The sequence below is a fragment of the Tamandua tetradactyla genome, chromosome 2 (assembly GCF_023851605.1).
Source record: "Tamandua tetradactyla isolate mTamTet1 chromosome 2, mTamTet1.pri, whole genome shotgun sequence".
Classification (NCBI taxonomy): domain Eukaryota; kingdom Metazoa; phylum Chordata; class Mammalia; order Pilosa; family Myrmecophagidae; genus Tamandua; species Tamandua tetradactyla.
In genome coordinates, this window is record NC_135328.1 from 146,689,191 (window position 1) to 146,702,293 (window position 13,103).

General features: G+C 43.9%; 1 protein-coding gene across 2 annotated transcripts in view; it reads right to left on the reverse strand.

Annotated features, from left to right (window-relative positions):
- Positions 1-13,003, reverse strand: part of CNKSR3 (CNKSR family member 3) — a 94,747-nt gene extending 81,744 nt beyond the window's left edge. For both annotated transcript variants that reach the window (XM_077149317.1, XM_077149316.1), the window contains exon 1: positions 12,526-13,003. In XM_077149317.1, the coding sequence (XP_077005432.1) occupies positions 12,526-12,577 (52 nt within the window). In that variant the 5' untranslated portion in view covers positions 12,578-13,003. The remainder of the gene's footprint in view (positions 1-12,525) is intronic.
- Between the last annotated feature and the right edge of the window lie 100 nt (positions 13,004-13,103).

Here is a 13,103-nt window from a genome sequence, read left to right on the forward strand (position 1 = left end):
TTCAGTTGCTCCTCTCCTCCAACGCTTCTCCACCCCTCCACAGTTCTCTCAGAAACACGTCTTCTTTCCAAATGCTGTGTTACTTTCCATCATCCAGTGAGTGAAGTTCAAACTTCCTAAAAGTCAGTGGTTCTCAAACCATGGTTCATAGACCACCTGAAAAGACTTACCACCTGAAAAAACGCAATTCTCTGGGTTTCCCAACAGACCTACACCATCAACCTCTGGGAATAAGGACAAGGGACCACTGGATCCTGACTAGTGGATCTTATGCCCACTTAAATCTGAGAATCAACACCCTAAATATCACATTCAAACAACAGGGTAGACATGCTTAGCTACAATGGATTCACATATATCAAATCAACCTAGATAAAACAAATAAAAAAGTTTTTTTTAAGATTTCAGAGAGCAGCTAAGGCAGCTAGGAATTAAGAGGTCAAGAACCTGGAGAGAAAGTTGACATGAGCCCAACATTCTCTCTGCCCATTTCTCATTAAAGCTTTTCTGACTCCAAAGCAGCCTGCATTGAGGGGACAGCTGAACTTAGCCATAGTTCTGGAAAGAGGAGAAAAAAAATCACTGATTACCTTAACAGGTTTAACTAAAGAAATAAAAACCACCTCTAATTTGATCATCCCTATATAACCAACGTGGGCAATTTAAAACATTTCCTTTCTGTCTTTTTTATTTTTTTTAAAGATATTCACACACTATCTCAAAACCTTATGAGAAAATTAGGACCTCAAAACATTGTGACTGTCCAAAAGCTACACAATTCTTATTAAATATATTTTAAAAGCCTCCTTTCCCATTTGCCCAATCAAATATGTGAAAAGGAAAATAAATAGATGAAGTACACCCTAGAATTTGTTTTCATTGCATGGTAAGGTAGGCCAAATTTGGGTAAATTACTTCAAATCAGACTGTTAATAATGTAAATGTTTTCTCTTACCCTTGGAACTTATTTCCAGAACACACTGATGTGGTTGCCTTCCAAAGCACAGCAGGTGCAAGCTCAGTTTTGGAACCAAATGCTTCTTGATTCCAGTCCCATTTCTGAGCTATTTAAGCTCAGATACACTAGGTAACACCTCTAGGGCTCGGCTTCTTTGATTCTAAAATGAAGATGATCAAAGGGTTGGTGTCACATAACAATTGTGATGATCCAATGAGATAATTCACAAAAAGTCTTACCAAGGGCCTGGCATATAGAGGATCCCAATAAATAACAGCGGTTAACTGCTGACTCCCTGCTAAACAAAGGGCTTCTTGGAGGCATGCTTCGTTTATAATAAACACAACTTCCTATCCCTAGTATGGAGCAGAGCAATTGGCTCAAAATGGAAATCCACATATAATTTTATCTTTTAAAAAGGAATTAATGGTTGAAATAAAAACCTAATGAAAAAAACCTATTAAGGTTTAACAAACAATGCTCCATCATAAAACTAAAACAAAACAAAACAAAAATCATGTGTATGCCTATGTGTGTGAGTGGAGAGAGGAAAATGAGGGAGAAAGAGAGCTGGTATATTTACAAAGCAAACTGATCTACAAAAAGGGTAAAATATTCCATGACTTTTGTAGACAGGTTTTGCAGATTACATTTTGGAGTGAGCACTACTCTGGTTTAAAGACTGAATCGGCTATTGCTTTCCTTGTTTGTTTTTGTTGTTCCCCAATACAGAGCACCATGAAGATAGAAAAAATCTTGAGTAAACTAACTTGGTAACTCAAACAGGACCCCACAACTTATTTTAAGTTATACACGAAGCCTTTCTGAATACACGGAAACCAACAAAGAAACCATTCTTGTCAGAAGCCAATGTTATATGGCGATAGCAAAGTAAACTCAATGAAGAGAAGCCAAATTCCTGTTTTTACACTGAACAGTGCACAGTGTGGTTTTCTGGGTACATCAGGGCATCAGCAATTCTGGCTTAATGATACGTGCATGCAATTACATTTTGCAATTTTAGAAATATTGGAATCAGTTAAATGGCACCAGGAAATAAGAGGCAAACAGATATACTAAGCAGTTGATGAAGTACTGTATGATTAATTGTATTCACATACCCTAGGTATGTTTCTCCCTGGGTCAGATACCACCCAACCATGACTGTGCATAGAGGAGATCACAAACTGACCCTTAGAAATGTTTGGTTTGACCTGCACTAAAAACCATAGGCAGTTTTCTAAAAATTGGGAAATCTCACACAGAAATTCAGATTTCTCCATCATTTGAAAGCAACAAACACAACAAAAGTCAGATCTTTCAGCTTCAGGCCCACCGCAGAAATTGAGCAATAAACACCTTTTGGTTTGCCACAGTCTCCATCATTCCCTATTGCCACATACCCCCCACCTTCCAGTGTATGACTTTGCCTGTCTGGCTCCCACAGGCATCTGAGTTCAGAGTTCCTGTTTCAAGTCTTGGTACTTTCCCAGTTTCTTCAGTGTTACTTTTGGAGTGACTTTTATTCTGGGCCCTCTTGGCCTCTGTCAACTGTGGAGGCTGCCAACCCATCTGCACTGTGTGAACACAAGAGAGCATTTTACCTTGGTCTGTGACATATTTAACTGCCCCAAGTATTTCTCTTTGTTGATTTTTTCTTTCCTTCACTTCTCTTTGCATCTCCATGCTCTGTCCAAAGCCAAAGTCTGAGTACTGAGTATGAGAAAACTAACCACTCTCTTCTCAAAAAGGAGTACATGGTGGGGGGAGAGGAGAATTGGAAAGAGGGATGTTACATTCTGCTCCTCCATTTGAGTAAGGTCTGGAAATTCCACACAAAACCTGAACAGGTCCCTACAGATCTGTGAAACATTCTCCTCCTGCTAAGATACACAACAAAAGGATCCCCTTGGCCTGGGGTTGAGCAGCGGGCCAGGAGCTCACAGAGAGATAACAGCTTCAACTCTTTCCTGCCCGCTCTGTTGAGAGAACACTTACAAAATGAAATGCATTCTCCCATGCACTTCAGTATACACAACTGTCCCTACTAGAAAATTTTTCCTTCCTAATCAATCATCCATCAGCTAAAAATCAGCTGTAGGCAGGATTCATTTATTTGGGGATACTTCACATGAGTGGTATAAAAAAGCAGTTCTTCAAACTTGAGCATCACCCAAGAGACTTGTCAGAAACCAGGTTTCCTGGCCCCACCCCCAGAGTTTTTGATTCAGGGAGTCTGGGGTGGGGCCCGAGAACTAAAGTTCCTAAGGGATGCTGATGCTGAGAAAATAAGTTCCAAAACAATGGTGACAAGATATTTTGGAGGCACCAAAATATACGTGGCTGAGAAAGAGTCTCTTAAAAATTTGATCTCAGGGTGCAAGGGTAGTTCAGTGGTTAGAAGGCCCGTCTTCCATGCGGGAGATCCAGGTTCGATTCCCAGACCATGCACCCAAAAGAAAAAAAAAATTCGATCTCAGCTTACAAATCTCAGAGTCAGGTATAATGTTCATATATTTATAAGTGCCCATTAAGTGTCCCTATTACATGGTGACAGTCAATCTCTGTTTTGATCAAAGACCTCTTCTCTGCTCAAAGAATAATGAATTTCCCACCAAGCACTTAATATAAGATTTTTCAACTTGGCCTCAGGGTGCTTATAGTCCAACTACCTCATACCAAGTATCTCTAGATATTTGATCAGCAAGGAGTCTTTTTCTTTTCAAACGCTTATTACTAACAATTTGAGGCTTTGACATATACAGAGTCATTTTCATAAATGCTATTCATAGAAACATCACCTGCTCACCATTAGTTTAAGATCTCAGTGGAATCAGTGTTAAGACAACTTTAATAGGGTTTCCTGACTTGGTCCTCCCTCCCCTTTAAGCTCGTTTTACTCTATTTCAAAGATTATACTGCAGCGAGTATTTTGACTTGATTCTGTTTAAGACATTATGATATCAAATTAGTCTAAGAACATGAAAGACTTCAATTAGTGAATGTTTAAGTAAAGTTGGAAACCTGGAAACACGCACACATGCACCCACTCCCAAGCCAAAAGTACTGAATTTCCCCTCTGCTGCAAATCTCTGAAAATAAGGCAGTGGAATTTTTCCTTTTTCCAAAAGGTTTTCCTCAGGAAAGCATGATTCAGACGATCATAATCACCACACTCTCTAATAGACAACATGAGGGGTTGTCCTCCAATGGGGCTCACAGATATTCCCCTTAATCAAAGGGGGAGGGGCTTGGGAGGGAGGTCAGGGAGGGAGAAGCAGGGCGTGTGTAGGGAGATAAGTTTTACTAAGACAAGTCTCCCCTCTTTCAATTCCCTCTCTCCCACGCTCTTCCACTGTCGAGACGTTGCATTAAGTGTTAAAATTGTGTTCAGATCTTACCTATTGAAAATTCCTTAAAATACCATCTATTCAACCAAAAGTATGGCGGTTGTATTCACTAAAATAAAGTAGGACAGTCTGTCAGTGGGGCAAAATATTCTAAAACTGACCTATCTGCCGGTTTCTTGGACTCAAATATCTAGCAAATTTGCTAATTTTTACAACCTGGTGATCTGCATTTTAAGGTACTGCTTTGCTCAAATAAACACAACTGCATTTGCCCTTCTGATCCCAGGTTAAAAAGTGTTCAATCAGCCATCTGATGTCAAAGAAAACAAACTCGGTTAAGTCCACTTTCACAAAAACCCTATTCAGAAATGCACAAACAGCTTCAGAAACTGTAGCTCCCAGCAAAATGTGCCAGAAAAGAACAAAGGCTTGAACTGAGCATGTGGATGCAAGAGGACAGATCCCCATCTCTATTTTAAATGATCATGACATGCAGCAAGTGAGGAATCAGGATGAGGGGAGGACAGGGAGGTCTCTAAATCCCAAGAAGGGGGAAAAAAGAATACACATCCCAGTTTCCAGTGAAATTTTTAAATTGCTGGAATTTGCAGATACCAATGAGCCAACCTAGAAATTGGCTTCACAAATGCTAGCACACCAACAATTTAGTTCAAGACACCATCTTCTCAGGAGTATTGCAGCGCCTCCTACCAGAATCTCTGAATTCAGTTCTGTCCCAAGAATCGGGAGTGATGTTTCAGACACACAGATGAGACTATGACATGCTCTGCTTTCCATTACAACTGTAAAAACAGCAAACTCCAGACCATGTTTATGAGAACCTACTTGATCTGGCCTTGATATATCTTTTTGACCTCATTGCAAATGACAGCCCCCTGCCTTTGCTCATTATGACTCCACCACAGTTCCTTTCCTCAAACCCACAAGCTCATCCCCACCTCAGGGCATCTGCACCAGCTGTCCCCTCTCACTACAGTCTTTTCCCCAGTTATCCAATGGATGATTCCTTCCTATCATCTTCTCAGAAGGGCTTTCCTAAGGACTCACTCCAAAGGAGTTCCTCACCCAGTCACTCTCTTCCACATCTCTGTTTTACTCTCTTCTTTGCAGTAGCTGATACGGTCTTATTCACTAGCTTTGTTGCTATCATCATTGTCGCTTGTCACCCCCCCCCCAACTTCCCCCCAATATCTTCAACACTAAAGCTGTATTCCCAGCACCTGAAACAACACCTGGGACTTTGTAGGCCCTCAGCAATTATATGTTGAACACATGAAACTAACACCTTCTACTACAGGGTGGAATTTGTCATCAAGGTAAAAGCTCCTCTTAGGATCTTTCAGGAAGAACGATTACTGACCTCTTCTCTGCCTCCAAGATCCTCAAAGGAAGTGACGGAAGAGCGTTCAAGGAAACAATGAGACAGAAAATTAAGGTGACTTAACTCATCACCTATATACTAACAAAAGCGAGGATAGAATTGTCCTAAATTATTAGTAAGGATGTAAACGGTGTCCTGTGTTTAAATAACAAACAGCCACAACAGTGTTAAATATTTAAACAAACAAAAAAAAAGCCCAATTATAATACGTTAACTTGAAAGTATCATGAGTTAATCATTAATAGCATGTGAACACTTACACGCTTTATGCAAAGTACTCCTTCCCCTATATGACTTCTTTTAATTCCAACTAAAATTCCATGAGCTGGTTATCATCATTCGCATTTTACAGATGCAAAAACTGTGGACTGAAAAAGTAATAACAAAGAAAAAAAACATGCTCCTGAGTGTAAACCTCACATTCCTTGAAGCTCTCCTTTTCACACGTGATCGGCAGCGAACTATACGAACTACAAGGTAACACACTGGCCAGAGCTGGACCAGGCCATGGGGCTGCACAGAACCTAAGAACCCAGGTCAGGCCTGAAGTCTGGTGCCAGTTTCTAACCTTTGACCTTGGACAACGCCTGTACCATCCATAAACTTCAATTTCCTCATCTGCAAAGGAAATTTGCCTCTGCATCTCACAGGCTGGTGAAAAGATTCAAATGAGAACAAATGGGAAAGTGCTCTGCAGAGCTCAGGTAAATAAAACTTGATCTATTAACAACCTAGCTAATGGCTAAGTCCGTGATGAAAACTCCAAGAAAGAGCATGAATATGAGGGTAAAAAGGGAAAGCAATTCTTACTAGTTCACAAAGTGAGGATACTAATATTCCAGGGCCAGACTACACACCAGGGAAGAATGGACCAAAATAAAGGCAGCATCACACAGAAGCGGTGAGACCAAAAATAGAGGCCCTTACAGTTCTCTGCATTGATATGAACTCAAAAAAAAAAGTCCCAATCAGGAAGACATCACCTCCTAATCTCCATGGAAACAGAGCTGAGACACTCTGGCCTTTCAAATTTTGAGACCTGTCCTGGTTATCTATTCCTGAAAGGATATGCAGTGCCATTTCTCAGCAGCAATGAAATCTTCCCCCAACATCAGCTAAGTGTGGTGAACCCCACGAAGTTACAGACCATAGGACAGTGTGCCTGGCCACAGCCCATCACTTCCTCCAAAGTTCACCTGAGGATCCTGAGAACAACCTTCACCCACAGAGCCCACTGACCATCCGCACCCTTCTTGCCACTTGTCTTGTTAACACAAACAAGCATACAAACATCCTTGTTAAAAGAACTCAAGTCTCAAGGAACATTGAGAAATCTCAGGGGCAATTTCTCACTGTTTGCTAAGAACTGCCTGATGCTGTTGCTAGGTGGTACCTATAAATACAAGCATACGCCTTACGATTGCTTTTCTTCCTTTAATTAGTGGCCAAGTCAAGCAGCCTCAAATTAAGTGTCATCACTCCAGGACTTAAATAAAATGCATTCAGCACGTGTCAGATAAGATACCGTAGCTGGAAAAGTCTGAGAACACGTCTGCAGCTGGGTGCCACAATTCCTCTGAAACGGTAATGAGCACAAACATTGTCCGCTGGAGATCTGGTGAAGATGCAGATTCTGATTGATTTAGCAGATCTGAGGTGGCACCTGAGATTCTGCATTTCTCCCAAGTGCCCAGGAGATGCCAATGCCCCAGTCACAAGCCAGGTACTAGACAGGGGTCAGCAATCGATGGTAAAGACCAGTCCTAAGTGCCATACTCAGTAGAAGTCCAGTTACTACAAGCAAAAAAGTTGACAATATAGATTTTGAAACTATTTGCCCAAAGAAGGTTAATGATTTTGGCAAGAAAGAGGCATTTATTACTCTGCTAGCAAAGGAAGGTCCTGACCAGCTGTCAAGTCCTGCCCTGGGCCCTCTGACTGGTTAACAAATGGCAAAGGAATCTCTTCAGCATCGACGGGTGCCTCTGGATGGTAGAACTCTTGTTAGGAAAGACCTGACGGGTCTGAGAGAATAATTTATGTCCTGGAGGTATAGCATAAAAGAGGAGAGGAAGCAATAAAAACAAGTAGTAGCGCTTACAAGTAAGATCAGAGCCAGAACCAGCATACCAAACTCGGGAGCTGGGTACAGAGCCCACACCCCGTCCACTGAGCCATATCACGTGGGACAAGTCACTGAAATGATCAAGGAAGTAGACCAGGGTGTTTAAGAGCATCTACACTTCTAAATAGGTGCCTCTGTGCAAAATGTTTAATCTCTCTCTGCTTCAAGTTCTTCACCTTTAATATGGGCTAATAATAGTACATACAACTCACACATTTTTTTCTTGGGAGGGGGAGGAATTAAATGAGGTAGTTTAAACAAAGCACTTAGAAAAATATCCACCACATAAATGCTTCTGTAAATGTTTTGCTATTATGATGATTAAGACGACCCTGTGGCTAGAGTCCAGAAAACAGAATGGAACCAGGGATAGGGTGGAATAAGGAGAGAAGTTTCTGACCTAACGGCCAAATGGTGGACCAACAGCTGGGAAAAGAAGAGGGCCTCTGTTTCCCAGCGACCACAGAGGCTAGAAGGAAAGTGATAGCCTAAAGTGGAAGGTGGATTAGAGAAATAACTGGCATCTGAATGGACAGTATGGTCTGAAGGACTCAAAAGAGCTGGGTGGTACAGTGCAGTTGACCTGCCTGCTCCAGGCTGATCGATGACCAAGGGCAGGACACAGCTGCCAGGACAAACTAGTCTCCTTTCACCTTGTTCAAGACCCACCCCAACACAAAGTAGAAACACAATTTGGCTGTGGCTGCATTTTCCAATGAAACTCTAAATATCTGACACAAGCTTTGAGTCAAAGACCTCATACAAGTTAAAGTTTGGATCCCTGAGAACCAGAATGAAGATGTAACACGCTGGTCTAAAGCAGGGCTGCCCCCGCTCCCTCCTCATGCTGGGTATCAGTAGGAAATTGCAACATGTGTCCCACTTGAAACAATGATCTATGTAAAGTAATTTTTCATAGAGGCTGCTGGCTGCCTACCTACCAATATGTGTTCTTCTCTTCCTCCCTACTGAACAAACTCCAAGTTTCTTTCAGGACCCCAATGTACCCAACATTTTTTTAAAAAGCTACACTGGCCAGCCTCCCTCGCATCATGAGGTAGCCACATGGCCAACTAAGACGGAAGTTAAGTCACTCAGCGGTGTTTCTAAGAGAACTCTTTAAAGGGGAAGACTCTTCTGTATTCTGTGGGTTTCCTTTTTCCTACCTGGATAGGAAGGGGATCTGCAAGTGGAATGGCCATCTTGCACTGAGTGTTAAGTATGAGGCTGAGCCCTTCCTGCAAAGAAGGTTGAGCAGCACACAAGCAGGAGCTTGGGTCCCTGACAGCTCCGTGGTGCCCCCAGACATTCCTGGATTGCCTAGCTCCAGACTTCTTTTACAAGAGAAAAACAAAACTCCTATGGGCTCAATCCACTGTAAGCTGTGTTTCCTGTTATGTGTGGCTGAATCTACTCTTACATATGTTGTAAAGGATCATTTGCTTTGCAGAAGTCTTTACTGAATTGCTTGATTGGCAAGGTGCCATGCCTATGAATGAATCTGATTTGCAAATAATTTTGCTGACATGTACCTAATATGTATAATTAGGTTTACTTACACTGGGTGACTCTCCCCAACTAATGCATGAGAATCCCGAAGATCTATTCACAAACGTGGTGATGATTCTGAGTGTATTCTAACAATGGCCCTGGAAAGCACCTCCTGAGAAGATGGAGTGAAATGAAGCTCCACTGATCAAGGTACTCAATCTCTCTGTGCTTCAGATTCCCCAATTGCAAAATGGTAATGACAGTTCCCACCTCACAGGATGGTTGTGCACATTAAATGGCTAATACTCGTACAAGACTTAGACCTGTGCTTGACACATTGCCAACACTTATTGGACATCTAACACTACTATGATAAAACTGGTAACAGAACAACTAGTCATAATAAAAGTCAGATGAATTCATTCATTTCACAGACATCAATTTCTGTAAGAATGCATGCATTTAATAACATCCCTGTGAGAGTAAGCTTAGACTGTGATCAGGGTTGACCTAAGGCTTTCTGTGGGGCTTAAAGTCACCATACCTATACTTATGCAATACCAAGAGTAACAAAGTCCATTAGAGGAGCTGCTTATCAGGAGGATGTATTTATGAAATGGGGGTTGAGTAGAGAGGTTAAGCAAAGACAGCTAAAAATAGTTGTATAACCAAACAAGTTTGCATAAATCAATAGTTCTTTTTAAAAGTTCATGCTTTGGGAGCATTACTATGAAAAATATTCAAGAAATGTGACATGCAATTTGGGGAAATGTAGCTCTAAGAGTCACACACTTGCTCGTTCTCTTTTTACAGTCTAACTCAGAAAGTAATCAGGTCCTTCCATAAGGCTGTATGTAAGAGACCAAAAGGGTTCAGGCATCTTGAGTAAAGTTGTCAAGTGCTAGCCACAGGCATGTGACCTAATCAGCAGTCAATGCTTTGGACACCAAAGTACTGAGCCACCCACAACAGCTCCTTCTAATCAGGAGGAAACTTTTCCTAGATGAAAGCAAGCTCTACTGAGTGAGAAGGCAACTGGATGCCAAAAACGCGTTCTAATATGCTCTTCTTTTTAAGAGCTAAGCAAACATAACAGGATGTGGATTTACACTTCTCCTCTCCCATTCCCCAGAGGGACCAAAAAAAAAAAGGCACAAATCTTAAGGGTGTGAAGATCTCACTCCATAATCTATGTGTCTGGTACCATTTTTCTGGTAGTACATTATCAAGTAGGCTGGTGGGGGCTCAGGAAAGCCAGAGTGATAAGTTTTAACCCTTTTTTTACTCATAAAGCAATGTAAATTTAAATTTTTTAGTAGCCACATTTGAAAAGGCTATAACAAACGGGGGAGGTTACTTTTAAGTCAAATATTTTGTTAAATCCATTATATCCAAAATATCATTTCAACATGTGGTAAATATGAAAAATTACTAATATTTTACATTCCTTTGTTCACACTGAGTCTTGAAATTCTGTGTGTCTTTTATACTTAACAGCACATCTCAGTTCTGACATGATCACATTATAAGAGTCCAGTCCCTCATGTGGTATCTACCTTCTTGGAGAAGATCCAAGCTTCAAAGATCAAAAATTGTGGAACTTATTAGCCTCTTAAGTTGCTTCTATGATGGAGATAGAGGTGAAATAGAACAATGGACTCAGTCTCAAGGGAGAGGTACGGTTGCTAGGTGGGGGAATTTGGTAGTATCTTGAGGATGGAGAGACACGCCCCATTCTTAACCAAGGTATTTACAACTTTTAAGTTAATGTTTTATTCCAAGCACTGATAATGCTATTTACTCTTTACCCAGTCAAACCTAATTACCAATTTGCAAGGTGTTTGTGGGTTTTTTTTTTCTCCAATCTTCATTTAAAGTAAGAGCCTATGAAATTTAGGTCACTTGATAAACCCCTGCTGGAGAGAGTGACTTCCCTTCTCCCAGAGGGGCAGGAAATGGTCAGACACACACCATTGACCCATCCCCTACATCTAGGATATCCCATTTGATGGGGTCTGTGGCCAATGCATAGGAAAGAGAAATGACTGGCAGAGATGGTCAGTTTTCATTATGCACAGTCAGAGGTGAGACAGTTTGAAAGATGCCCTAATCTTTACCAGCATTATTCACCTCACCAGCATACACTTGTGACCACCAAGAGTGATAACAGAGAGGGCACTCAGCAAACTGTAAAGCACTACACAATTCCAGTTATTATTAAGAAAGGACACCGTTCTTTACCCGAAAACCAGATAGAAGAAAGAGGGGAAAAATGCAGCTTGAAACAGAGAGATGTTGAACTGCGTGGGGAAAAAAAGACTTTGTTCTCTTGGAGAGTACAAAGAGGCTTGGGTGGCCTCTATCTCCTTTCCCTAGAAATCTTGGGAACTAGTAAAAAGGGAGACAGCCAAGAGCAGCAGCATCTACCCGCCCACTTCCACTCCACCCCACCGCTTTTCCTCAGGCCAAACACTGTATAACTCAAGATAATGGTTCAAAAGAGTTAAATTTCTCCTTTCCACTTCCTAAATGTTGCCTGAAAATGTGATTCCACAAAGGATACTGGCACCTTCCCAGAGCAAAAGCCACCGACTCCCGGGGTGTCTTGGCTCAAACCTTCCCACCAGCGCAGAAGTTCCAAGGTTGGCTCTCCTGCTGCCCTGTCGCCTTCTCCAACAAAAACAGAAAAGCGCGACGAGCCGAGAGTCTCCCTTTACCTGTTCAACCGCCCCGTCATGCCTGCGCATAGCTCCCCGGCAGCAAGCTTTTACGAGTGTCCGGTGGAGTCGCCCACACAAAGGCGCCTTGTGCCTCTGCGCTCGGGAACCGGTGGCCGGGACACCGGGCACGGCGGCACCCGAGCAGGGCAGGGAGAAGGCTCCCTCCCCCCATACACCCAGTCCCAAGATCAGCACCCCCAAACTTCACCCTCCACAGACAGGCTACCACTGCTCCCCAATTTAAAGTTCAGACTCCCCTCGGCTTGTGACCACTGCACTCCCAAAAGGAACACTCGGAGCAGACAGAAGAGTTAGGGGCGCACAGGCCATTCTGAAGAAGTTTGCACTGCCCACGCGCCAGGCTTGCAACGCCTCTCGATGCGGGGGGTGGGGTGGGGTGGGGTGGGGTGGCGGGAGGAGTAAGAGGGCTGAGCACCCCTGCCCCTGAGCCCAGCGGCCCTATGCCCGGTCCCGCTCACCTCTCGTCCACTCCACTACTTGCTTGGGGCTCCACTTGGTCACGGGCTCCATGGTAAACGGCTGCGCTCCCGACTGGGCGACAGCGTCAACGGTGCGGTGGTGGTGCCTGCGCCCAGTGCCGGGTCCCCCCGCGCGCCGGAGCCCTCCGTCAGGGCTGCATGGCCGCGGGCCACCCCCGGCGGCTCGGCGGGGCAGCTGGGTCTCTCGCGACCCCCGAGCCAGCTGTGCGCTGCCCCCTCCAGCGGCCCCGGGTCCAGCGGCAGTTCTTGCTTCCAGTCCTTCCTGCGGGATCCGGGACACCGACGCAGCTCCAAGTGCCGACGGCACCTGAGGACGCGCAGGGTTGAGATCTTGACCCCGAGGCACGGCTCCGCGCGGGGACCCCCGCCCGCTGTTCCGGCGGCTCCGGGCCCAGAGGTCCGGACCACTTCTTTCCGCCGCGCGGGCGCGTCTGCTGCCCGCGCGCAGCTCCTCCTCTGCTGGCGCCCAACTCCGCGTCGGTGGCTCCCAGTCTCCCTCCCGCCCAGGTCCCACCTCCCGCGCCGCCCCGGGCTCACGGGGGAGGAGCGCGCGCTCG